Raw genomic sequence first — 25,024 nt, forward strand, 5'->3', positions numbered from 1 at the left:
GTTCCAATTAATTAAAAAGAAAAATTTCCACGTCTTTAAAAGAGTAGAGGATACAGTTAAACAAATAAAAGGAAATATTTAAACATCAATGCCAGATTACAAATATTTTCTTTCTGTTTTAAGGGAGAATTTAGTTGACCCTGTTTTTGTTGAAACTATCCGTTCTGCTGCTGAAACTCATTCCACTGAAAAAATTATACATCCCACTGTTGGAAGACCAGATCCCTTCTAACCTGATAGATCTGATATAAAAACTGATCCTCTTAATTTTACATTAGGAAGACCTCTTCACATTTTTAATTCTACGTAATTTAAATGATCTTTCATAGTTTGAATAAGATAATTTTTCTTACTGAATTCTTCTTATACAAAAAAATAAAATAAAAAAGTAAAACAGGAATCAATTGTTTAGCTTCCATTTAAAATTATTAAAAATAATTATATTAACCCTATCTTGATATACAATTAAAAACAGTAATAATAATATTTTTTGAAATAATAAGTTAATGTAAACAAACGTATTCGCGGGTTTCTTCTTACGTAAAAGTTTCTGTTGACACGATAATGTAACGTCCGACAGTTAAATTGTAACAACAAAAATGGCGGACGAGTTATTTGGTTGGGATTTAACTTATAGATTAATAGAAAAAGAATTAACCAAAAAAGAAGATTTATTGATTGCTTTCACGCACTGGTTTATTATAAAAAATGGATTTTCATGCATAGGTAATGGAGATTCGGTAAGTTTCGCATTTAAAAACATTTTTTTAAATTAACTTTTAAAAAATGCTGACAAATAATATTCATAAGTTCAAAAAAAAAATTTCCCTTGAAATTATTTAAAAGAAATTTTTGTTACTTTGTGTTGTTTTATTATAACGAATTGAAAATAAATTTTAGAAGTTTAATGCATATTTTAGAAAACAGTTAAAGGAAATGAAATAAAAACTGAATCTTTAAGTTCTGGTTGGAATCAAAATGAAGATTACAATATTAGATATTTGTACGGAGAGAAATTATATTTATTGAGGGCTTATGTAACTGGTGGTGATATCATTTTAAACTTTTTGGTAATTTCAAAAAAAAAAAAAAAAAAAAAAATTTTAGTCATTTAAATGTTAATTAAAACAGAAAAAGTATAAACTTGATTTAATTTTTAGAGAGCAGATGATTTATGCATATCTAGCTGTGTCTTTAAAGTAGAGGATACAGTAAAACAAATAAAAGGAAATATTCAAATATCAATGCCAGATTACAAAAATGTTATTTCGATTTTAAGGAAAGATTTAATTGAGCCTGTTTTTATTAAAACTACTCATTCTGCTGTCGAAACTCAAACCACTGAGAAAATTATACTTCCGACTGCTGGAAGACCAGATCCATTTTCGCCTGATGGATCTGATACATCAACTGATCCTCTTACTGTTCCATTAAGAAGGCCTATTCCCATGTCAGGATTAGATCCCTTATGGTTAGATATTTACTTAAATTAAATAGAATTAATTAAATTATTATAGTGAATTCAGTTATTGTATTTACTCCCAGGACTGACCCTTTGAGAGATCCAAATACAGTTGGAAGAAATGATTTAGATCCATTTTCTCCAGGGATCGGAGGTGGAATGATATTCGATCCTTTGAATCCTCGAAATGATAGAAGTTTAGACCCTATTATACCTGGTCCTAGTGTTCCTCGTGGATTACCAAGGTAGTAATTTCGAACATTATGAACTACAACTTCCTCTTTTTTCATATTTATATATTAAAGAAACTGAGTATTGATATTATGTATTAATAAATAATTTTTAGAGGTGCTGTTCCACCAGGAGCTAGGTTTGATCCTTTAGGACCACCAAATTTTGGTAGGAACGGAGGCAGAAGAATTGATCCTGATCCAGATCACCTCCCTCCTCCTGGATACGATGATATGTTCATGTGAATTTTATATTATTTTTTTATTATCAATTTATATACTTGTTTTTTTAGGTATTTCATATAAATAATTAAATAACTATGATTTATAAAACAAAAAAGTAAAGAAAATGTTGCTTTTAATTTAAATTTTAATCCGGTTTTCCCTTAATCCCTGCATTATTTTCTTACAATTATTTTTTTTCAAATAGAGATTCTGGTCCCCCAGACTCATCGTTAGATTCCCGTAATAACTCGCAGAGAGGAAGAGGAAGAGGAAGAGGAAATAATGATCAAAATCCAAATCAATTGAATTCATCTAGCTTTGATAATCGTTACATGTGATTAATGACACATGTACTGTCACATAATTTTTGTATATTCCCATCATGCGAAAATAAAATCCGTATTGCTGTTCATTTTTTCCAAGTTAAAATAATAATATTAATAATAATAATTATAATAATTGTTGTTTTAAAAAAAAAATTTAAATTTTTTATTTAGTTTTCTAATACAAAAAAAAAAAAAAAACTTAGCAAATGAATTATGATATAAAATTTATAGAATATTCTTTGCAATAAATATCTTGATATTACATCATTTATTTTAATTTTAATTGGAAAATTTTTTTTTTTTTTTTTTGTATATATGTAAAAAAATTGCCATTTTTTTCATTGAATGTTTTACTTCTAAATCCCCTCTTAATTTTTGTGCAATAAATCGACCACACCTTATAAAAACCCGAAATATACTTTATTTGTATTTAGTATCGGTGATTATAAATTTATAGTTTTAATTTTTTTTTGCAGCTGTTTTTTTTTTGTTTAAATATTTTTGGGTTGTTTTATTTTAGGTTTTAATAATAGATTTGTCAACGGTTTTGAACAATTTTTCTTATTTTTCGCAATATAATAATTATTATATCATCAGATTCAAATCCGACGACCGGTTTTTTACGAACACAATCATTCGTAAGTTAAAAATAATAATTAATAAATACATTAATAATTACATAAATTTATTTTTATATTAAAAAAAAAAAAAAAAAAACAAGTATAAAATTTTAATGACGTTACGTTAGGTTTTCGACTTTGAATTAATTAAGTTGGTACAACTGATACCGCGCAATATTTGACTAGTTGTTGTTCGAGTTGGATTTTTTTTTTTTTTTTTGGGTTTCTTTATTTCATTCGTTAAGAGTAATGGTTTTAATAATTATTCATGTTTTTCAGTTAAATAAATTTTATTTATTGTTAAAAATGTTAATCCGTGAAAATATTTTACTAATCTTTATAACATTATCAATATTTTTTCAAAATGTCGTCGATGGAATCGAGAGACCGAATATAATAATAATTTTGGCTGACGATTTGGTAAGATAAAAACAATTTAATATTATGTAATAAGATATGTCGTTACGAAAAAAAAAAAAAAAAAAAAACACATATTTATTTATTTAAATATAAAATTATTTTAATTTTAGGGATGGAACGATGTTAGCTTTCACGGGAGTAATCAAATTCAAACACCAAACATAGATGCTTTAGCTTATAATGGCATCATATTAAATTCTCATTATGTCCCTGCTTTGTGCACACCAAGTAGAGCTTCATTAATGACTGGAAAATATCCAACATCATTAGGTTTGTTAAATTCTAGATTTTTCTGTTCTCTTTTTTCTATCAAGTGGTATAACCAAGTGTCTAAAAAAATTTTAGGAATGCAACATTTAGTCATACTATCACCAGAACCTTGGGGTTTACCACTTAATGAAACACTCATGCCAGAATATTTTAATAAAAATGGTTATGCAACACATGCAGTTGGAAAATGGCACCTTGGTTTTTTCAAAAAGGAATATACTCCCATATATAGAGGATTTGATTCACATTTTGGTCATTGGAATGGATTTCAAGATTATTATGATCACACAACAATGTCAGATGTAATTTCAATTGTTTTACTTTTGATAAAATTGTCTCAAACACTTTAAAAGATAAATAAAATTATTATTAATCGGGCAAACATTTTCAAACTCAAGTACATACAACGCAATAAAATTATTATTATTATTTTTCAGTCCTTGAAAGGTTATGACATGAGAAGAAATTTTGAGGTTGATTATTCATATCAAGGTATGTACACGACCGATGTTTTCACAAAGGAAGCCATAAAAATAATAGACAATCACAATTCTCAAAAGGTATGAGTGTAAAATTAAACAAAAAATTTATTTAAAAAATTAATTAATTTAATAAATTTCATTTCAGGGACCATTATTCTTATATCTTTCACATTTGGCACCGCATTCGGGAAATCCAGATAATCCATTTCAAGCTCCAGAAGATGAAATTTCAAAACATGAATGTATAAATGATCCCGGAAGGAAAATATATGCAGCCATGGTTACAAAACTTGACGAAAGCGTGGGTCAAGTCGTGTCGGCTTTGGAAAAAAATAAAATGTTAAATAATTCTATAATAATTTTCATGTCGGATAATGGAGCTGCAACGTATGGATTACATTCGAATCGTGGCAGCAATTATCCATTGAGAGGAGTCGGTTAAAATTAAATATTTGTTATAATAATTTTACAAATTTTTTTTTTTTAAATGTAATTTATTTTTTTAGTTAAAGGAAAGTCCTTGGGAGGGTGGAGTAAGAGGCACAGCAGCTATTTGGAGTCCTTTCCTTAATAAAACTAAAAGAGTTTCGAAACAATTAATGCACATGAGTGATTGGCTTCCGACATTACTCACAGCAGCTGGTAAAGTATAAAGTAAATTTTTTTATAACAAAAAATCCATTCATTCATTCATTCTATTCTCCTTGATTGATTTATTGATTATTTCAGGATTGAATTATTCTTCTACACAACTTATAAATAAAATAGATGGAATCGATATGTGGAATGTTCTATCGAACGATTTACCATCACCGAGAAAAGAAGTTTTTAATAATTATGATGAAATTGAAAATTATTCATCTCTCATGATAGATTCGTGGAAATATGTCGAAGGTAAACAAAAACGTTTAAATTAATAAAAATGTCAGAAATTTGATTTGATTTGTTTGCGTTTTTAAGGTACTGCACAAGAAGGTAAAGCAGATTATTGGTTTGAAGAACCTTCTAGAAATAATTGTTCAGAATATAGAGTGTCGAATGTAATCAAATCGATAACGAATAAAGCGATAAGTAATTGTAACGAAGGGGAACCTGAAAATTTAAAAAAAAGCAAGTTAAGCGTTTCGAATAAAATTTTCCTTTATGAATATTAGTTTTTTATATATTAATTTAAATTAATTTTTTTAGGGGGAAATATTTCGAAGGAGGACATTTTCCGGCTGCGACGTGATTCGACAATTATTTGCGATAATCCGACATTTTCATCATCATTATCAATCACGAGGAATAATCACACGGATGTGAAAAATAAAACAAAATGTAATTATATTACTTTTAATGATTTTTTACGGGATTTTATAAAGAAATATAAAATAATTAAAGAATTGGAAAATATATATAAGAGGTATTCGTTCGAAGGGAAAAATTTAAATATTCAAAATTTATTTAAATATAAAAAACTCGAAGATGTTTTGACGTGCGATCCGTTGTTAAAACGTTTTTGCTTATTTAATTTAAATGATGATCCGTGTGAAAGATTAAATTTAGCTGATGTTTTCCCTGATGTCGTTAAACGTATTAAAAATCGTTTATTAGAATTGAAAAAATCTGTTGTTAAACCGTTAAATAAACCCGAAGATCCATATTCAAATCCTATGTTTTATAATGGGACTTGGGTTAATTGGAAAGATGATATTAAACCGAATGAAATTTAAATTTTCCTCACCCCCACCCCACCCCCTCCCTTCTTCTTTTTCTATTGTTTTTAATAATAAAGTTTGTTTTAAACCACAAATAAATTTTTTATCAATAATTAGTGTTTGTTCGTTTCTTTCTCTTTCTAACAACCTCATTATAAAACATGTAGCAAAACCGTTAAAAAAAATTCAAATACTTTAATATTTATTATGAAATTAATAATTGTTGTGGTAGGAAGTGAAAGAATTAAACTATTATTAAAAAAATTGTTTTTTTTTTTTTTTTTTTGAAGGTATTTGACACGCCTTAACAGAAAGTTGTTAAATTGTTCAGAATTACAGACCTTGCTCTACAACTAATTTATCCCTTCGGCAAGGATAACCGCCAAATCTCTCATTTCCTATTGGATTTCAAATATCGTGTAATTAGAAAATGACGTCACATTAACTAAGAAACGTGGTGGACTAGAATATTGGTGCATGTGAAGTGACAGGAAAAAAAAAGAAAAATTAATTGAAGTTTTATAGTTTTTTTTGTGTTTTTTTTTTTTTTTTTTTGAAATCGATTTTTAAAGTAAAAAAAAAAAAAAAAAAACAATGGCTGAAAACGGTGAATTGTTGGAAAAAATTAAAGCACAAGGTGACATTGTTCGACAACTTAAAACATCTAAAGCACCCAAGCACGAGGTAATTTTATAATTTTTTAAAATTATTTTAAATTTTATAGACTGACAAAAATAAAAAAAAAAAAGCAACTCTTTGGAAAATTGACTTAAAATAACTATATATATAAATATTCGAGTAAAGATTTAATATTAAGCGCTGTGTGGGATGCTCCTGAGATTTAAATTCTTCTTTAATCAAAATCCTGTAGGTGCTTGGTCTAGGGCTTTTTGTCAACCTGCTAAATTTGTAAGTAATTCTTGTGAAACTTTACTCAGTCAATTATTAAATGAATGAAATCCATAAGCATACATTTTATTATTCAAACTACTTTTTAAACTTTTATTAAACTTTTTTATGTAATTCATGATAATCATAAATTCCAAGTAAAAAATTTTTTTTTTCAGATCGATGCAGAAGTTTCGAAATTATTGGAATTAAAAGCTCAATTGGGTGATCCAGCACCGAAAAAATTCATACTTAAAACTGCTAAAGGAACCAAAGATTATGGACCACAGCAAATGGCACTTAGATTAAATATATTAGACAAAGTAATCTCCATTTTCAAACTTCACGGTGCTGAAACGATCGACACACCTGTATTCGAATTAAAGGTAACTATTATTAACTATTATCTCTTGACTTACTTTTCGATACACTCATTAAAATTTCTTTCTCTTTTCCTTCAGGATGTTTTAACTGGTAAATATGGCGAAGATTCAAAACTCATTTACGATTTGGCCGATCAAGGCGGTGAGAAATTATCACTTCGATACGATTTGACTGTACCATTTGCTAGATATTTGGCTATGAACAAAATAGTCAACATCAAAAGGTATCAAATAGCTAAAGTTTATAGAAGAGATAATCCTGCTTTAACCAGAGGAAGATATAGGGAATTTGTTCAATGTGTTAGTATACTCTTTCACATTATCCCATTTATTACGTTTAAATTTTTTTTTTTTGTTTTATTTCATTATTATTATTACTATTATTATTATATAAATTTACAGGATTTTGATATATCTGGGATTTACGATCCGATGGTTCCAGATGCTGAATGTTTAAAAATAATAACTGAAATATTAGATTCGATTAATATTGGCAAATATGTGATTAAAGTAAATCATCGTCAAATATTGGATGGTTTGTTTGAAACATGTGGAGTACCAAATGATAAATTCAAAACAGTTTGTTCATCAGTCGATAAATTAGATAAGGTTTGTCATTTTTTTTTTTAAATTTAAATTCAATTGTAATATTTTTATTTTATTATGATTGCACAATCAGGTTTGAATGTTACACAAGAGAGAACACAACCAATCTTTTCTTTCCTTTCCCTTTTTAACTAACCTACTTTAAACCAAATTTGTGTGTTCTGTCTCTTTTGTCATTTTTTTTTTTTTTGTTTGTGACATTCGAAATAAAATATTGGGTTGGCCAGTAGTAAGTAATTACGAATTTTACCAATAGATAGCATGACATGTGTTATGCACGACACCTTATCTTATGAAAAGACACTTAAACATGGGGGGAGTCAAAGCGAGCATTTCTTCCACATTTTCCTTTTTTATTTTTGAAAGGGTTTTAATGCTTCACAAGCCAATAAAATGTTGGGGGTCGTGTAGGGGGATGAAACCTTAATAGAACAGCAGTGTCAAAATCGGTTTGCAAAATTCCATTCAGGAGGTTTTTTTGAGCGCTCTGGGGGTTCGGTGGAGGTCGATGATGACTAAATAAAGGCCATAATTGTTAATGATGGGCATAGTTCGACAGGGACATTGTAGGGAACCTAAATGTGTCAGATACGTGCATCGAAAACCGTCTGCGGGGTCTTGGGTACCAAAAGAAACTTGATACATAATTTTGGGGAGTGGGAGTTAACTAGATGACTTGGTCTTTGCGATATCCCTCTTAAACACAATTCGAATGACCCTTTTTTGAAGGAATAAGGTCCCCGGAGATGAAAAGTGGGTTGTCTATGACAAAATTTTGAGGAAAAGATCCTGGTCTAGGCAAGGGAAACAGACAGAAACAACTTCTAAGACTGACATTCACCAAAAAAAGGTATTGTTATCATTTTGGGGGGATTACAAAGGCATAGTAGTCTACTTTGAGCTGCTGCTCCCACAAAGTCAGGCCATACATTCGACAATTGACTAATTTAAATGATACCATCCAAGAAAAACAACCGGATCTAGCCAATAGAAAAGAAATTGTCTTTCACCACGATAATCCCAGGCCCCCAGACACATCTTTAGCCACTGGACAAAAACTACTGGAGCTAGGCCCTAGGATGTTTAGCCTCACCCTCTTCTTATAACCCCGACCTAGACCTGGCAAAAAAAAGGTTATTGATGATAGATAAAAATAATTTAACATAATTCGTAATTACTTTTTTTACCAACCAACCCAATATTTATTTATATGGTAATTATTATATTAATTCTCCATTTTTTTCGTTTTAGATGTCTTGGGAAGAAGTTAGAAAGGAAATAATAGAAGAAAAAGGTGTCGATTCAAGTGTCGCTGATAAGATAGGACAATACACGTTATTTTCAGGGGGTTCGGAATTAGTTGAAAAACTAATGAAAGATGAAAATCTTTGCAAATCGAAATCGAGCGTGTCAGGATTGGAGGGGATGAAATTATTTCTCAAATATTGTCATCTCTACGGAATCGGGGATAAAGTCGTTTTCGATTTGAGTTTGGCAAGAGGTTTGGATTATTACACTGGAGTCATATTCGAAGCCGTACTATTGGGTGAGTGTTTTGATAAAATTTTATTCCAGGTACGATAGATGAATGAAGTAACTTATGTGTGTCCCTTTCGATTTCAGATCAATCCGTTTTGGATGAAAATGGGGAACCTGCGGGTGTCGGATCCGTTGCCGGAGGAGGACGTTACGATAAATTGGTCACAATGTTCGATCCGTCGAAAAAAACGGATACGCCGTGCGTGGGAGTGAGCATCGGAATCGAAAGAATATTTGCCGTTATGGAAGCCAAATTGGCAGAAAATAAAGAAACTGTACGAACGACAGAGGTACGTCCAAATCCCCCCTCCCCCCAACCCCAACCCCAAACCGAACGGATTTCAAACAAATATTGATGTAAATTTTCCATTTTTACAGGTAGAAGTTTTTGTCGCTTCTGCTCATAACGGATTACTAGAAGAAAAAATAAAAGTTTGCAAAGAATTATGGGATGGAAAAATTAAGGTAATTTAATAATACATAAATGAATCTATTTATTAATTAATTAATTTATTTAAAACGTAATAATAATAATAATAATAATATTGTTAATAATGTTGATTCTCTTGGTTTTTGACCAACAGGCAGAACAATTTTATAGGCAAAAAATAAAACTTCTCGATCAGTTGCAGTATTGCGAAGAAAGGAAAATTCCATTGGCCGTCATTTTGGGGGGATCGGAAATCGAAAGGGGAGTCGTTAAAATACGAAACGTCGTCACGAGAGAAGAAACCGAGGTGAGTACTACTACTTGAACACATAATAATAATAACAACTCAATTTTCCAATTGGGTATTTTTTATTTTTTTTCTCTTTTTCTCTTTCTCTCTCTCTTCAAACAGGTACCTCGTTCAGAATTCGTTAATGTATTAAAATTAAAATTAAAAGAACATTCCAATTAATTATTTTTAATTAAACTCTCTAAAAATAATTGGAATGTTCTTTTAAAGGAAAAAAAAAAAAAAAACTTTTTTTTTAATATATATATATTTATATATATTAATTTAAATTCAAATAGCATAAAATTATTATTAATTTTTTTTTTTTTTATTCATAATTATTAAAAAAAACATTATTATTATTATTATTATTATTATTATTATTATTATTACTTATATTATTATTATTTTTTGCTAATTTGACTGTAGTAAGAATACTTTTCAAGAACGAAGTCTTTAACTTTGGGTGTCGCGGTCGTGGGGGTGGTTGTAGCAGCAGCAGCAGCAGTAGTAGAAGAGGAGGGAGGAGTAGTGGCGGCAGCAACAGCATCAGTACTCGGAGAACACTCGGGGAATCCAACATCGTCGTCATCATCATCATCATCATCATCATCTTTATGGGTAGGATCAGAGAAATTGTTTCTAAATGAGGTTTTACAACAGGAGTCGTCAGTAATTAATTCTCAGTGTTGTTTGCTCTCGTTGACGACGGATTTAGATTTTGGAACGGCGCCGACGATTCTGACACGTGTCACCATTTTACCATCGCTGAACTGGGGGGGCGGAGGAGCCAAGACTTCCATTTCGGGATTGTTTGCTGCGACGTTGAGAAATTCCGGCGGCGGGGGAACGACCGGGGGTGCGACCATTCCATTCTCACCGGCATCATCCACGGAAACTTCACCTATCGGAGGGGGTAGACTCGCGAGACTCACCGGATTCCTGGCGGCGGTTCCGTTCGTTATCAACTTGAGAGTTTTCTGCTTGTTCATGTGCGTCTTGTTACTTATCCTAATGGAGTTTTGACGTTGAAACGATGGTGGTGGTGGTGGTGCCGACGACGACGACGAGGACAAGTCTTCTAATCCTTGTGATCCACATGGGGGAACTTCTTGATCGGATGAGACTCCACTCGAAGAATTATCGCCATCTCCGTCGGGATTTTGGACTACGATGAAGTCGTTCGGATAAGACTTGGAACTCTTCAACTTGGTTCGGACCTTTTGGATTTCTTCGACGCTGAAACTGTGAGCAATCGTAGAACTGGTAGAACTCGAAGTGCTGGAATTGGAGTTTCCACTCGTCTCTTTCTCCACCAACTGATTGGAATTCCCGTTGTTGCCGATGCTGCTGCTGTTGTTGTTGTTGTTGCTGCTGCTCCCGTTGCCCCCGTTGTTGTTGTTGTTCGTGTTCGTGGTGGTGGTGTTGTTGTTGTTGCTGCTGTTGCTGTTGTTCATTATTGTCAAATTAACCATGTTGTTTTGCGAAACGTTTTCTTCTTCGTCGGACTCTGATAATGAATAATCCGGTTCTGGTATCGGTGGAGGATTCGTCAAGTGACTTACGGCTAATGAATGTCTCTTGGTCGGTCCGCCCCCCTGAAACCGAAACGTGTGACACTTATTAATACCAACAAAAAAAGAAATTTTCATTTTTTCAATAAAAAAAAAAAAAATAAAAGAAAACGATACGAACCGAAATTGAACTTTGACTCCTTGACGGTTGCCTTATGGGTTGAGCATATTGTATGGAATCGTTGACTTTATCTCCCACTCCTACTCCTCCTCCTCCTCCTCCTTCCAGTGAAATTCCTGATTTAGGAGGCGATCTCAAACTGTGACATTTTCTCACCTGAAAAATTGAATTAAATTAATTAAATTAATTAATTGACGATTAAAAGAAAGAAATCGAATTATAAACTCGCTCACCGGTGGACGAGACCTAAAACCGACAGTTTTTACATCTTCTGGTGATGCGTATAATTTCGCATTGTCAGACGGCCTGAACGAAGACATTATTTCTCCTCCATCTCCTCCTCCTCCTACTCCTACTCCCCCTATTCCTCCTATTCCTCCATCTTTGTTTTTATTATTCGATTTAGCAGCAACGTATTCACCTTTGGAGACTAATATTCCACCCTGATCCGGAATCGATAATCTCGTTTCAACTTTGACGATCTGATAAAAAAAAAAAAAACATTTCGATTAATCGCGTCGTATCGGATGGGGGAGGAGGAGGAAGGGTAGGGTAAGGGGGGAGAAACGTGCATACCTGTCCCAAAGAAGGTACGGGTGGGGGCGGATGACTCGGTGGCAAAGGCCTAAATAACGATCCAAGATCTTCTTGACTCCTGTGAGGTTTATTTTGCATGACGTCATTGGCAAGAGGAAGGAGTATGCCGTTGGCGAGATCCGGAGTCGAATGAAAATCTCGATGCATTTCCGCCATGTTACTCTTCGATGATGAACCGCTTCCGAAAAATCGAACTTTTTGACTTCCCTAAAACGAAATAATAATAATAATAATGATGATGATGATGATGATGATGATGATGATGATGATGATGAAATTTCCTTTTTTTTTTTGGTTTTTGGGGGGGTGGAAAGAGGGAAGGTGTACCTTGCTTTTGCTCCTTTTCATTTCGGCTACGCTCGCATACACTCTCGGAGTTTTCGCCGGTGATCCCGGACCGCTGCTGCTGCTGCTGCAGATATTTTGAAAATTCGAAATCGTCATTAATCCGGAGGACGTTGTTGTCGATGTGTTGAGACCTTTTTGCCTTTGAAATAATTCTTCCAATTCCGTCGCCGTTATTCTCGACGAAATCGGTCTCGAACGAACGGATGCCGTTCGGGGTTGACAATTTGTACTATTTCCTGCGGGCGGGAAAAATTTTAAAATTTAATTATTACGTGCCCAAAAGAAAAATGATGATGATGATGATGATGATGATGATTTTTACCAGATTCATGATGGTGAACGGATTCCACGCTTGAACAAACCAAATTATTATTATTATTTTCAATTTCTTCTTCGTCGTTGACTGTCGCGACCATGGATTTGGCTCTTGCTCTTCCCACGCTCAGAGTAGTTTTCGGATCTCTCCTCGGTGGTAACGGAGCGATCGACCTACCTAAAAAAAAAAGACAACAACAACAAAAATTAAAAAGATGGAAAAAGAGAGAGAGAGAGAGAGAAAACGACGATTTTTATTTGGGGGAAGAAAAAAAAAATTGCAAACCTAGCGTGTTGGTTAAAGGTCCGTTTGTAAGTTTTCGAGGTAGCGTCGCGTAACCTCGTCCCGGAGGACCACCGGAAATATTCGCCGTGGATTTAGAAACTGGTAAACCCGTGGGCGAACTCACGGAAACGACCGTCATTTGAACTAAATCCCCAGATTTTCGTATTAATTCCACGACTTTTTCGTGACTCGCAGCTGACACGTCTTCACCGTTTATCTGAAAGAAATATGAAAAAGTTAGTTTTTTACGGATGGTATTTCTTTTAAGCAGAAGACTTTTATAAAATTCTCGGTAAACTCACGGCTAAGAGATAATCTCCCTTTTGTAATCCGGCCATGTCGGCGACTCCTCCTTTATCTACATCGTCCAAATACTGTAAACCGGGACATCGATCGTTAGGCGTGAGTTCCATGAGGGGACTCGATGCTTTGGCACCACGCAAAACAAAACCGAATCCTTTTCTCGCTCTGTGAAGGACAACCGTACGAGGTTCGGCTGGCAAACTGGAAAAAAAAAAAAAAAAAAAATTTTTTTCAATAAAAATCTTCCGTAACAAACAAACAAAGGAACAAGCAAAACAAACAAACTCACATTTTTTTGAGTCTCGGAGCCGTGGCAAAATGTTTTTGTATTTCTCGCCTTCCTTGAACTCTCGAACTCGATGCCGACCTTTGAGGTCCACCGATCGTACCATTTCCGTCATTATTTTGACTTCCTATTATCGTAAATGGAATGGTAGGATTTGGCGTTCGCAACCTGACTTCTTGAACGCAATGAGCGGGAAATAAACCGAGGGGTTGATTTCTATGGTTTCCCTCTAGATAACCATCGTCTGTCGCTCCAGTAACTATAAAATAGCAAACAAACAACAGCATTTAGAATCGACAAACGGCAAACGACACAAAAAAGCAAGGAAAAAAAAAGGCGGGAGGGAGGGGATTGCCTAATCACCTTCCAATATGTCTCCTTGAGCTATGCTCAAATGACCCGGAATATTCGAACTGTAACTTTCCGTGCAGACGACGGTCGTGCCGGGTAACGTTATTGATGGATTCGTTGTGTCGCTGTTTGATGTACCCACTCCTGAACTATCCGAAATTATGTCGCTCGTATCTCCCAAAGATTTATCTGGAAAAACAAAAAAAAAACTCATTTGAATAATAACATTATTAGTAATAATAACGGCCTCTCTCCAGAACGAGCGCGATAATTTAACAACGATAATAATAATAATAATAATAATAATAAAAACTTACTCGTGATTCCCATTGAGTATTCCTTACTTACGTGCAAAAGCCCTTTTTTTTTTTTTTTTTTCTCAAAAGTTGGCATTATTGTCGTATGAGGATTTCGAGTTTTAATAAGCGTAAATAAAATCATTATTATTATTATTATCGATACGTGATGGAGAGTTAATTTATCGATCGATAATTCTAGAAAATTTTAAAAGGAAAAAACGAAAAAAAACTTAAATGCGTCACGAGAAAATATTTTACCAATTAATCAGCGAATGAATGAATGATTGATCGGTCGGTCGGTCGAATGAATCCGCAAAGGAATAAACGGGAACTTTGAGGCGGGGGGGGGAAGAAAAAGCAGAAGATAATATTAATAATAATAACGTTGTTATGAAAAATTTTTTTTGTTTTTTTTTTAAGGCGTCGCTCGCGATTATTTATTATTAAATTAAATTAAATTATTCAGTTTTTGAAATCTCTCCAGAACTTTTCCTCTCGCAAAAAAAAAAAAAAAAGGGAAAAGGGTTTCCTTCCAGAAATTTGCATTAAAAATTAATCTCTTAGAAGAGTGAGAGGGAGTGGGAGGGAGGGGGATAAAAAAAATTAAAAGAAAACTCGATAAATCTCGCGAGATGGAGTCGGAGAAGGAGAAGAATAAACAAACAAACGAAAAATTAAAATATACGACGGCGACAAAATCTTCGATGAAACGATTTCCCACCCTCCCCTCCCCTTCCCCCCAAAAAAAAAATAATAATAATAAATAAATAAAAAAAGAAAGATGGCGTCTTTTTTTTTTTTTTTTGTTTCCTTACCTGTGTTATTGCTTATGTAACTCGCGGAATTGCTACCTCCGCTCGCCGAGCTTGTTTCGCTCAAGCTCGAACTTGCCGAACTGAAAGGACATAAACTCCTGAGGGATAGCGAGGGCGAGGGCAACCGACCTGGTGTTGTTTCGACTCGTTGCTCTCCGCAGAAACTCTTCCTGCTCCCACGTCGTCCCGGTTTGTAACGCGGGGGCTCGCGGAAAGGGACTATAAAAATGAAAAATTAAATGGGTGAAAGCATTCCCAAAAAAAAAAAACATAACAAAACAAAACAAAAATAACAAAATTTCTCATTGAACAATCGTTTGTTGTTGTTCAAATAACATAACAATCAAAAACAAACAAACAAACAAAAAAAAAATTACAAATGATGAGATGTTGTTGATGTGTTCATGTTTCATGCAAAAGAAAAGAAAATGCAAAAAAAAAAACGGTTTTTCAAAACGGAAGTCGACGACGACGACGACGAGAGAGGAAATAAAAAAAAAACATTCATTATTATTATTATTAATGAAAACAAACAAACATGCGGCAAACTTACCCCTAAAAAGAAATAAAAAAATAAAAAACACGTGACGACGACGACGACGTCAATTTTTTTTAATTAACGTTGAACTGGAAAAATTTAAATATCGAATGTTTTTTTTAAAAAAATATATCGACTTACCGGAAATCGTCATCATTTTAACCGAGAAAAACCAACAAAGGTTCGTCCGACAATCGCCGGTTTGTTTCATTACAACAACAACAACAAAAAGAAATTTGTTTTAATTTATTTGACACCCAGAGAATTTTTGGCAAAGAACTAAAAGAATCGCCATAAAATTCAAAAACCGACGACGTCACCCCCCCCCCAACATCTTTCTCTCTCTCTCTTTCTTTTTAAACTTTGGGGGAGGCCATCGACTTCGACAAAAGGGGTCGAACGACAATTATTATTTTTTACAAGAAAAGATGCACGTGTTACGAAAAAAAAAAAAAAAAAACGTCGAAGTGGGAGAATTAAAAAAAAAAAAGCGCGAAATTATGAAATTCAAAAAAAAAATGGCGGGAACTCGGACCGCCTTCTAATAAAAAAAAAATTAACCGTTAATTTTCATTACGTCACCGGAAATCATCGTTTAATTAAATTTTTGATGAGAGTCGGTCGTTCTTTTTTTTTTTTTTTTTTTTGCAAGAATGAATTGGTTCAAATTTATTTGGGTTGGATGGGAGGCGGGAGGTGGGGGGTCGGGGGAAGGAATGGGATAAAACAGGAGGAAACGGAAGCGGGAAAGGAAAAGGGTCAAAAAGGGATCGTTAGAAACAAATTGGATACGATTTCACGACGATAAATTAATAAAAATTTGACTCGGGTTTTTTTTTTTTTTTTTTTTTACGCGTGGAATTAATTTCGTACCGGATGTTGGGTTTTGACAATTTATATTTGACGTGTAAGAGAGAGAGAGAGAGAGAGAGAGAGAGAGAGATGTTAAACATATTTTTCCAGTAATAGATTTAAGAAGAAAGAAGTAAACGACCCGTTTGTTAGAATGCCACAAACACAACAACCACAAAGACAACAGCAGTATCAGTACCAGCAGCATTACTACGCTAAGTTCAGACAGAGCGACAGAGAATTGACAAGTTTTGTCTTTTATTCCCACAAAGTCCTCACACGCACACACACACACACGCAATTGTGCTTCTTTTTTTTTATCCAGCATCATTTGTCGTTTAAAAATGTAAAAACTCACCGACTTCTTCGGGCCTGTGCGATTGTATGATATCAGCGAGTTCGAGGTTTCCAGCTATGACGGCAACTTGATAAGGCGTTTGATTGGCATAATTCAAAGCTTCCTTGTCGCAACCCCTAAACGAACAAAAACAAAAAGTTAAAAATTAAACATTCATTTTTACCCCCTTTTCAAATTTTCCCTTAAAAATTCGACCCCCTACCTGAAGAGAAGAAGCCTCGCGCAACTTTCCTGATTGTTGACGGCGCAAACGTGTAGGGGCGTGTTACCGGATGCGTTTCTCACGTTCATGTCCGCCCCGTAAAAAAGTATGTGTTCGAGATGTGTGACCAAACCGTTCCGACAAGCCTGATGTGCTTCTCTCCAACCTTGCAAATCTTGAGCACCGATCGCGGCGTGATCGTGGAGCAAAGTTTCGCACAGCATCGGATTCGATTTGTTCGTCACGCAAAGGTACAACGGCGTTAATCTGCAAAAAAAATTCAAAAGGTCGAGAATTCAAACGCAGGTCACACAAGTCACACAATAAGGAAATGAATCGTTATTTCGACTTCACCGGATGAAATGGATGAATGGGGAGGAAGAGGGAGCGGGGGGCAAAAGGTCATCAAATAATCAAACGGTCAATTCTCTCTCCCTCTCTCTCACACGCACAAATCCCAGAGACAAATCATCTTTTCTCATTAAATGATTAATTTTGATTATTTGACACACGCACACGCACGCACGCACGCACAAAGTTCTCACACTCGGTGATTGTGAGTGAGAAAAATTTAACGATTCCCGTTTGAAACAATTTGCGTCAATCAGTCAGTCAATCAATCAATCAATCAGTCAACCGTGCAAATTTTTTGTTGTTTTTGTTGTTTGGCGACTTACCCTTTGGCATCTTTGTAATTTGGACTCGCACCGAGTTCCAACAGCGTCGTGAGTGCTTCCAGAGAATTATGATCCACAGCTCGATGCAATGCTGTTGCACCGTCTTTGGTTCTGTAATCTAAAAGAGCTCCGCCGTTGACCAAAGCTATGAGAACTTTTTCCGGTTTTTTAATTCCGGAAGCTAGAGTGAGCGGCGTTTCTGAAAATTTTAAAAACGGAAATGACGACGACAACAGTTAATGATAATAATAATAATAATAATCGACGATCGTCGATCAACTCACCACCGGTTTCGGCGCAATGAAAATTCGGATCGAAACCTTTCGAACACATTTTCGTGATCTTTTCGACTTGAGCGTTGTTGACGTAGTCTAAAAATCTCCTGTAATTTGCTCTCGTGTGCAGGGATTTAAGGGATTTCTCGTCGACGTTAAGCATTTTATAAACTCTTTTTTTGTACTTCAATTCCAAATATCCCACGGGACCGTTGAACGGATAATCTCCCAACCTTCTTTCTTCGTCTAGGAATTTCCCAGCTTTTCCATTTTGCGGCGGACAAAAGAGTCCGTAATTAAACGATTCTTTCAATTCCTGGAAGAAAAAAAATTCCATCGTTTTACATTATTATTATTATTATCATTAAAATTTTAGCTCCCCCCCCCAAAAAAAAAAGCTATCGTGCAAGCAGCAAAAAAAAAAAACAAAAAAAAAACAAAAAATGATTTAAAGAGATAATTTTTTTATTCTTTTGAATGCGGGTAATAGGAATGCGGGGGGGGGGGGGGAGAAAACACCAGAAAAACGAGAAAATAATGGTAATAATAATAATAATAAATGATCGTGGAACTAACCAATTCTCGACGGGGAGGAAAGGGGAAAGCGGAGGAGAGGGCGACGAATTTTTAAATCGCCGAATCATCGATTAATCCGACATTAAAATTTTAACACAACAGATACAAATGAGAAAATAAAAAGAACATTTTTTTGTTCTTGGAATGTTCGAGAAAAAAAAAAACAAAAAAAAATTCTAAACTACTCAAAGCAACAACAACAACAACAAAAAACATTCAAATTTTGCTAATCATGCTCTCTATCTCTATCTCTTTCTATTTCTACGGTTATACGTTTCGTTCGCGACAGCAAAATTTTCAGTCTCGATTTTTGCTACTGCCATTATTGTAATTTTTGCAGTAGTTAACTGTCGCCTACAAATTAACAATTCTCATGCTTACGATTATTTATTTTTGTAACGTACCCTGTACCACATGGCGACCTGCGTGATGTCAACGAATCAAAAAAAAAAAAGAAAACTGCGGTTAGTGTGTGTGTGTGCGTGTCACAAAAAAACAATTAAAAATTACGCAATTATTATTATTAATAAGCATTTTGCCAAAAAAAAAAAAAAAAAAAAAAAAAAAATGGTGCTCACTCAAAAACAACAAAAACCAATCGGGATTTTTTTTTGACGCATCCGACGTCATATTGAATATAAATCATTATTATTATTATTATCCTCATCATCTTGATCGTAATAAAATAGATGATGAACGGGGAGGGAGGGGGAGAAAGGGGGGGGAAGAAAAACTAATTAAAAAAACCTATTATTATCTTTTAAATAATTCAAAACGTTTCCTTTTTTCTTTTACAAAATGTCCGCAACGCGCGCTGCGAACGTTTCTTCCTTTTCGCCATAGAGTAAAAAAATTAAAATAAATAAAGAAACGCGACGCGACCAAACTCTCACGTGACCTCTGCTGCTACCGTCCCTCGTCGTAACGGACGATAATTCAAATATTATTAAGTAAAAAAATAAAAAAAAAAAAATTTCGCAATGTCTTTTGTTCGAGTCTGATTGTGACTCGTGTTATCAATCAGATAATTAATGATGTGATGAAACCAACCTGTCGTTTTATTTAAAAAAAATTATTATCATTATTATTTTTTATTGACTATTAATTTTTAATCCCTAAAGGGATTTCGTCATTTTTCTTACGTCGTCGTCGTCGCCGCCATATTTTTCCACCTTTTTTTTCTTCTTCTTACACTTCTAATAAAAATCGTTATTGAAAGAAATGTGGTTTAAACGACGACTACAACGATTATTATTATTATTACTACTACTACTACTAAAACGTTTTTTCATCATCTTGTTAAATTCGACTACAATTATTATTAACAAGGAAATAGTTTCAAAAAAAAAAAAAAAAAAAACCGCCAAAAATTACAAATCGATAATACGTTTTGCACGCGTTGCCAACTTTAGCCCAAAAAAAAAAAAAAAAACCCATCGAGTATATATCTAACGAATCCCGCTCGTTTTTCATTTTGTTATTATTTATTTATTTACAATTTACTAAAACGCGTGTTTGATTTTTCATTTCATAGAGTAGTAAAAAAACAAAAACCCGGGAAATTACAATCGTGCTAATCATTCTCCCATTCGCTTTTAATTAATAATAATAATAATAATAAAACAAATTGTAAACAAATAAATGGAGCGTAAATCATCTCCTCCTTCTTCTTCTTCCACGTTCATTATCCTAATTTTTTTTTTTTTTTTGGTATTTTTAGGCTTTATTAATTAATTTTTCCAGTAAAAATTTTATAAATTATGGATTTTCAAAATAATAATAATAATAATAATTATTATTTAACTCCTTTTGTTTCGAATTATTTTTTTTTGAGTAGTAATGACTCAACTGTCTCATCATCATCATCGTCATCATCATCATCGTCGTAATCTTTTTAATTAATTAACCGCCGTTTAACGACCCCCCCCCCCAAAAAAAAAAAAAAACAAAAAAAGGAAAAAAGGAAAACAAACAAACCTTCGGTAAAGCCGCCAAACATTGTTGTTTGACATCCCAAACGAGTTGATCCCTTGGAAATTGTAAACATTTTTGCACGTTCAATTCCGGCACGTGAATCCTGACAAGGAGGTAACCATCTTCTGGTCCCACGTCCGTTAAAACGGGATCATCCTCCATTTTCATTTTCCTAACCTTCTTCTATTTAATACTTTTTTTTTTGTTGACCCTTTTTTTTTTTTTAACAAACTTTCTAATTTACGTCATCTGCAAAAAAAAAAAAAGAAAAAGGGAAAATTAAATCGTGGCAACGCTGTCGTAGAAGAGGAGGGGGCGGAGAGGAACAAAAAAGTTTATAATTAACCTTTTCCCTAATAAATAAAAAATTTGCAAGTTCGGCAATGGCGACGACATCTTAGGCATCACCTACCTAATAATTAATTATTAATTTTTGTTTTTTTTTTTTTTAACGTGATTAAAATCATCGATTAGTGTAGTATATTAGAAATTTTTTTTTTAAAAACGGAAGTTAAAACTTTGTTTCAACAGGTGTACCAACAACAACAACAACAACAAAAGACAAAATAATGGGGGTGGGAGTGGGAGAAGGTAACACGAGTCGAAAAAAAAAAGTTGGCGTCACACTTGAATAAAAAAAAAAAAAAAAAAATTATTCGCCCTCGTGTAATTAGAATCTTTTTCGAAACTTTTCCGCTTGTTTGTACTTCTCCCCTCCCCCTCCTACTCCCTTTCTTCTCTCTCTCTCTCTCTCTCTCACACGGGACAATTCGCAATTTTATTTATATTTACGTCTCTCCTTCCCCCGATCTCCCGATTCTCTTTATTTCTTTTACGTCTCGCGTGAAAAAAAAAAAAACCGTTCGCTTCCCCCTCTCCCTTCTCTCTTCCCTCTCCCTCCCCTCTTCTCCTCGTCCGTTTTGCATATTTTTTTTTTATACCATTAAATCGTTCGAATTTTTTTACTTTCGATTATAATTACAAATATCCCCGAGGCTGTGTACCTGGGTGTTGTCTACCTTTCCCCCTTTTCCCCTTCCCCCCCGTTATTTGTTTTTACTATCGAACATAATAATAATAATAATCAATGTATTTATGTAATAATATACCTCGCACGTTTAACAACATATCGACCGACATCTTTTAAAATTTCCTTTCTAAAAATCGAACCAAATTTTAAATTTAAATTAAAAATCATATAATCGTCGTCCTTTTCCATTTCCACTCACTCCCCCGCACCCATTTAATATTTATTATTTACTCTATGATTCGGCCTGTTTTCGATAATAATAATAATAATAATAATAATGATGATGATGATGATTTAAAATTTTCAAAACTTTTTATTCTCACCAGATGCGATACTATAATTTTCTTATTTTTTTTTCCCAGTTGCGTTATTATTATTATTATTATTTTATTGTACAACAACAACAACAACACAAGTCTCAACGTCAAGGCTTAATGAAAATTTCACAACCGTAAATCAAACGGAAAAGAAAAAAAAAAAAGAAAAATTCGCGTGTCCGGGGGCGAATTTCGTGACGGTTTTTTTCCTCTAATGCGAACTAATTTATTTATAAGCAAGTGGCAAAACAATACATTTTTTTTTTTTTTTTCCTTCTGCTATTAAACGACATCATCATCATCATTATCATCATCAAACATTCATTTCGTACGCGAAAAATACAATAATAATAATAATAATAATAAAGACAAATCAAACAAATTTCTGCTTACACGAATAAACTCATTTACGACCGTGCAGTCAAATCGATCCTCTCCCCCCCCTCTCTCTCTCTTACATTTTCCCTCACCTTTTTACTCTCTCTCTCTCTCTCTCTCTCTCTCTCTTTTATAAAATGTAATTAAAAACTCGACAATAATATGTTTGACGGTGTCAAACAAATTAATGCGTAACCGAAAAATTAGTTAGCGTGGGAAATATTTTGCCTTGTTCGAAAAAAAATCGCCTCGTTCTTTTACTCCCCCGAAAACCGTTTCCCCCGCTCCCCTCTCTCTCGTTTTTGGAGGTTAACGTTTTTTTTTTTTTTTTTTTTCTTAAAGCCAAACCTCACGCACCGATTATTATTATTATTATTTTAAAAAACAATCGGAAACCGTTGAAAATAAATAAAACGAACGAAGGAATGATAACGTCCAACGCGGTCACCGATCAATCGTTGAAAAAATCCGCGTTACAGTGTTGCCAAATAAGGTTCCCGTTGCTCCAAAAAAAAAAAAAAAAAAAAAACAAATTCTTCTTACACGTGAAAACGTCATCATCGCGAAAAAAAAAAAAAAAATTCCAGATCAAAGTTGAACAAGTTGATGTGATTATATCGATGACATAAACATTAACAAGTTTATAATTTCATCATAATCGTTTCATTATTATTGTTATTATTATTATTATTATTATTTTCTTTCACGTTATTCGATTACAATTTGCATTGTTATAGAATTTTTTTTTTTTTTTCAGCAATAATTATTTGGATCGTTGACCGCCCGCCATTTTTTTTTTTTTTTTTTTTTTAGCCTTTTCTTACCTACGCTTCGAATCAAACGTTGAGTTCGTTTTATTTTTAAAATAAAAAAAATTTTGTCATAGATTGTGATTTATTATTTTATTTACTCTATGACGAAAACGATTTCAGGTGAGATAATACTAATAATAATAATAATAATTTCGAAAAAGCGGAAGAATCGTTTTAACGCCGAAAGCAACCGTAACGGTTGGAAAAAATAAAAAAAATAAAAACGCGCGCGCGCGTCACGCTTGCGTGTTGTAAAACCATTTTTATTAATTTACTTTTTTTTTTTTTTTTTTTTTTTTTGGAAACTTTCGAACGAACGGAAAATAAACCTGAACCTGAAAAACAAATCTGTTTAAACCCATAATAATGATAATAATAGAAAAAACCGAAACGTTCGCTCGCTCGTTCGTTCGTTCCAACAGCATCTCAGACATAGAGTAATCAAAACAATCAAATTTGGCGGCAAAACAACGATTTCCGGTTTCCTTCGTTACGGCCACGGGAGGGGTAGCTCACGAAATAAAATATAAATAAAAACAAAATGGCGGACGTTTCCTTCTCGAAAGGGAAAACGGAAAAAATTAATTTTTTTTTTTTTTTTTGCTTTTCTATTACTCTATGGATTTCGTCCGTTGTATCGAGACCGTTAGAGAGAGTTAAAGAGAGAAAGAGAGAGAGAGAGAGAGAGAGAGTCAAACTTATTGAAAACTATAAACTTTTTTTTTTTTCTTTTTAGAAAGAGTAATAATAAATAAATAAAAATTTGGCCTCAATGATTCGTGTCAAAAAAATAATTGGCAGTACTTTTTTTTTTTTTTTTAGAAAAAAAAGGTGTTAAATACCTGTACGATTTTTAATTTTTAAATTACTCTCTCGGATCGTTGTAATTTTCGAAAGACTCGCAATAAAAAAACTTTCTCGTCTTTTTCAATCCCTACAAAAAAAAAAAAAAAAAAAAATAGAAAAAGAAAAAGAGAAAAAATCGTTTCCGAGTTCAAACCGGTTAATTAAAAGGAAAGAAAATTAAAAAAAAAAAAATAATAATAATAATAATAAAAATGATTAGACGGGTGACTTACACACACGCGGACGTGGAAATAGAAACACATTCGAGACTCGTCATCGTCGTCGTTTTACCTTTCTAAAAAAATTTCGCACGTATCGATAATCGATCGTCGTCGATATTCTCGAAAACTCTATTCTCCCCTCCCCTCCGAAAAAAATAACCGTTACTATTTGTGTAATTACACCGGGGGGGGAAGTGGAAGGGGGGAGGAAAAAAAAAATAAACAAAATTTATGAGATTTCGACATGCGGCGCGTTATTATAATTTCTAATTTGTGTGCCGCGCGCGCACCTCCGCTTTCTTTCATTTCGTCTACCTGTACCTAACGAGCCAAATTATTATTAGAGAAATTTGAGAGAGAAAAAATTTTTTTCCCTTTCCAGCGTAAATGGTAATTCATTTGAAAACTCACCGCCATCGCGTTTTCTAATTCCACGTCAGAAAAAAAAAAAAAAAAAAAAACAAATCAGACCAAAGTACGCAACCCAAAGTCGCACCGACCATTCATTCAATGCCGATGAGAATTCACGTGAATATAAAAATATACATGATGCGAGATGATGACGATGACGATGACAACAACCACAACAACAACAACCGAGCGAAAAAAAAAAAAATAATAATAATAATAAACGAGCTTTTAAAACGTGCAAATTTTATTTTGAGGGCGTGAAATGTGCGTTTGTGTTTGTATGCTTCGTCGTTAACGTTTGTTCCATTGTCGAACCGATAAAAATGCCGACAATGACAAAGTGCAATAACAAACAACAAACAATCAAACTAATAAAATTTCGGTTTTGTTTA

General features: G+C 33.4%; 4 protein-coding genes across 4 annotated transcripts; 3 read left to right on the forward strand and 1 right to left on the reverse strand.

The window, feature by feature from the left end:
- Positions 1-599: 599 nt before the first annotated feature.
- Phum_PHUM616880 (proteasome inhibitor, putative) lies at positions 600-2,255 on the forward strand (the record flags this gene model as incomplete). Its single annotated transcript, XM_002433144.1, has 6 exons — positions 600-740; positions 921-1,070; positions 1,161-1,471; positions 1,546-1,707; positions 1,809-1,934; positions 2,123-2,255. The coding sequence occupies 6 exons, from the start codon at positions 600-602 to the stop codon at positions 2,253-2,255; spliced, it is 1,023 nt and encodes a 340-aa protein (XP_002433189.1).
- Positions 2,256-3,112: 857 nt separating this feature from the next.
- Phum_PHUM616890 (arylsulfatase B precursor, putative) lies at positions 3,113-5,750 on the forward strand (the record flags this gene model as incomplete). The annotated part of the gene is made up of 10 exons (XM_002433145.1): positions 3,113-3,283; positions 3,394-3,553; positions 3,629-3,855; positions 3,991-4,113; positions 4,181-4,468; positions 4,542-4,677; positions 4,765-4,929; positions 4,996-5,075; positions 5,241-5,355; positions 5,503-5,750. The coding sequence occupies 10 exons, from the start codon at positions 3,113-3,115 to the stop codon at positions 5,748-5,750; spliced, it is 1,713 nt and encodes a 570-aa protein (XP_002433190.1).
- An 813-nt stretch (positions 5,751-6,563) lies between these two features.
- Positions 6,564-9,906, forward strand: Phum_PHUM616900 (histidyl-tRNA synthetase, putative; the record flags this gene model as incomplete). Its single annotated transcript, XM_002433146.1, has 8 exons — positions 6,564-6,644; positions 6,803-7,009; positions 7,085-7,306; positions 7,409-7,615; positions 8,864-9,158; positions 9,236-9,441; positions 9,530-9,616; positions 9,736-9,906. The coding sequence occupies 8 exons, from the start codon at positions 6,564-6,566 to the stop codon at positions 9,904-9,906; spliced, it is 1,476 nt and encodes a 491-aa protein (XP_002433191.1).
- Positions 9,907-10,553: 647 nt separating this feature from the next.
- Phum_PHUM616910 (uncharacterized protein) lies at positions 10,554-20,779 on the reverse strand (the record flags this gene model as incomplete). The annotated part of the gene is made up of 17 exons (XM_002433147.1): positions 10,554-11,189; positions 11,343-11,468; positions 11,566-11,704; positions 11,791-12,047; positions 12,142-12,369; positions 12,490-12,746; positions 12,833-13,003; positions 13,112-13,328; positions 13,414-13,615; positions 13,704-13,959; positions 14,064-14,240; positions 15,166-15,384; positions 16,914-17,029; positions 17,116-17,382; positions 17,793-17,991; positions 18,077-18,383; positions 20,621-20,779. The coding sequence occupies 17 exons, from the start codon at positions 20,777-20,779 to the stop codon at positions 10,554-10,556; spliced, it is 3,933 nt and encodes a 1,310-aa protein (XP_002433192.1).
- Between the last annotated feature and the right edge of the window lie 4,245 nt (positions 20,780-25,024).

This window comes from Pediculus humanus, genomic scaffold (assembly GCF_000006295.1).
Source record: "Pediculus humanus corporis 1103172108322 genomic scaffold, whole genome shotgun sequence".
Taxonomy (NCBI): domain Eukaryota; kingdom Metazoa; phylum Arthropoda; class Insecta; order Psocodea; family Pediculidae; genus Pediculus; species Pediculus humanus.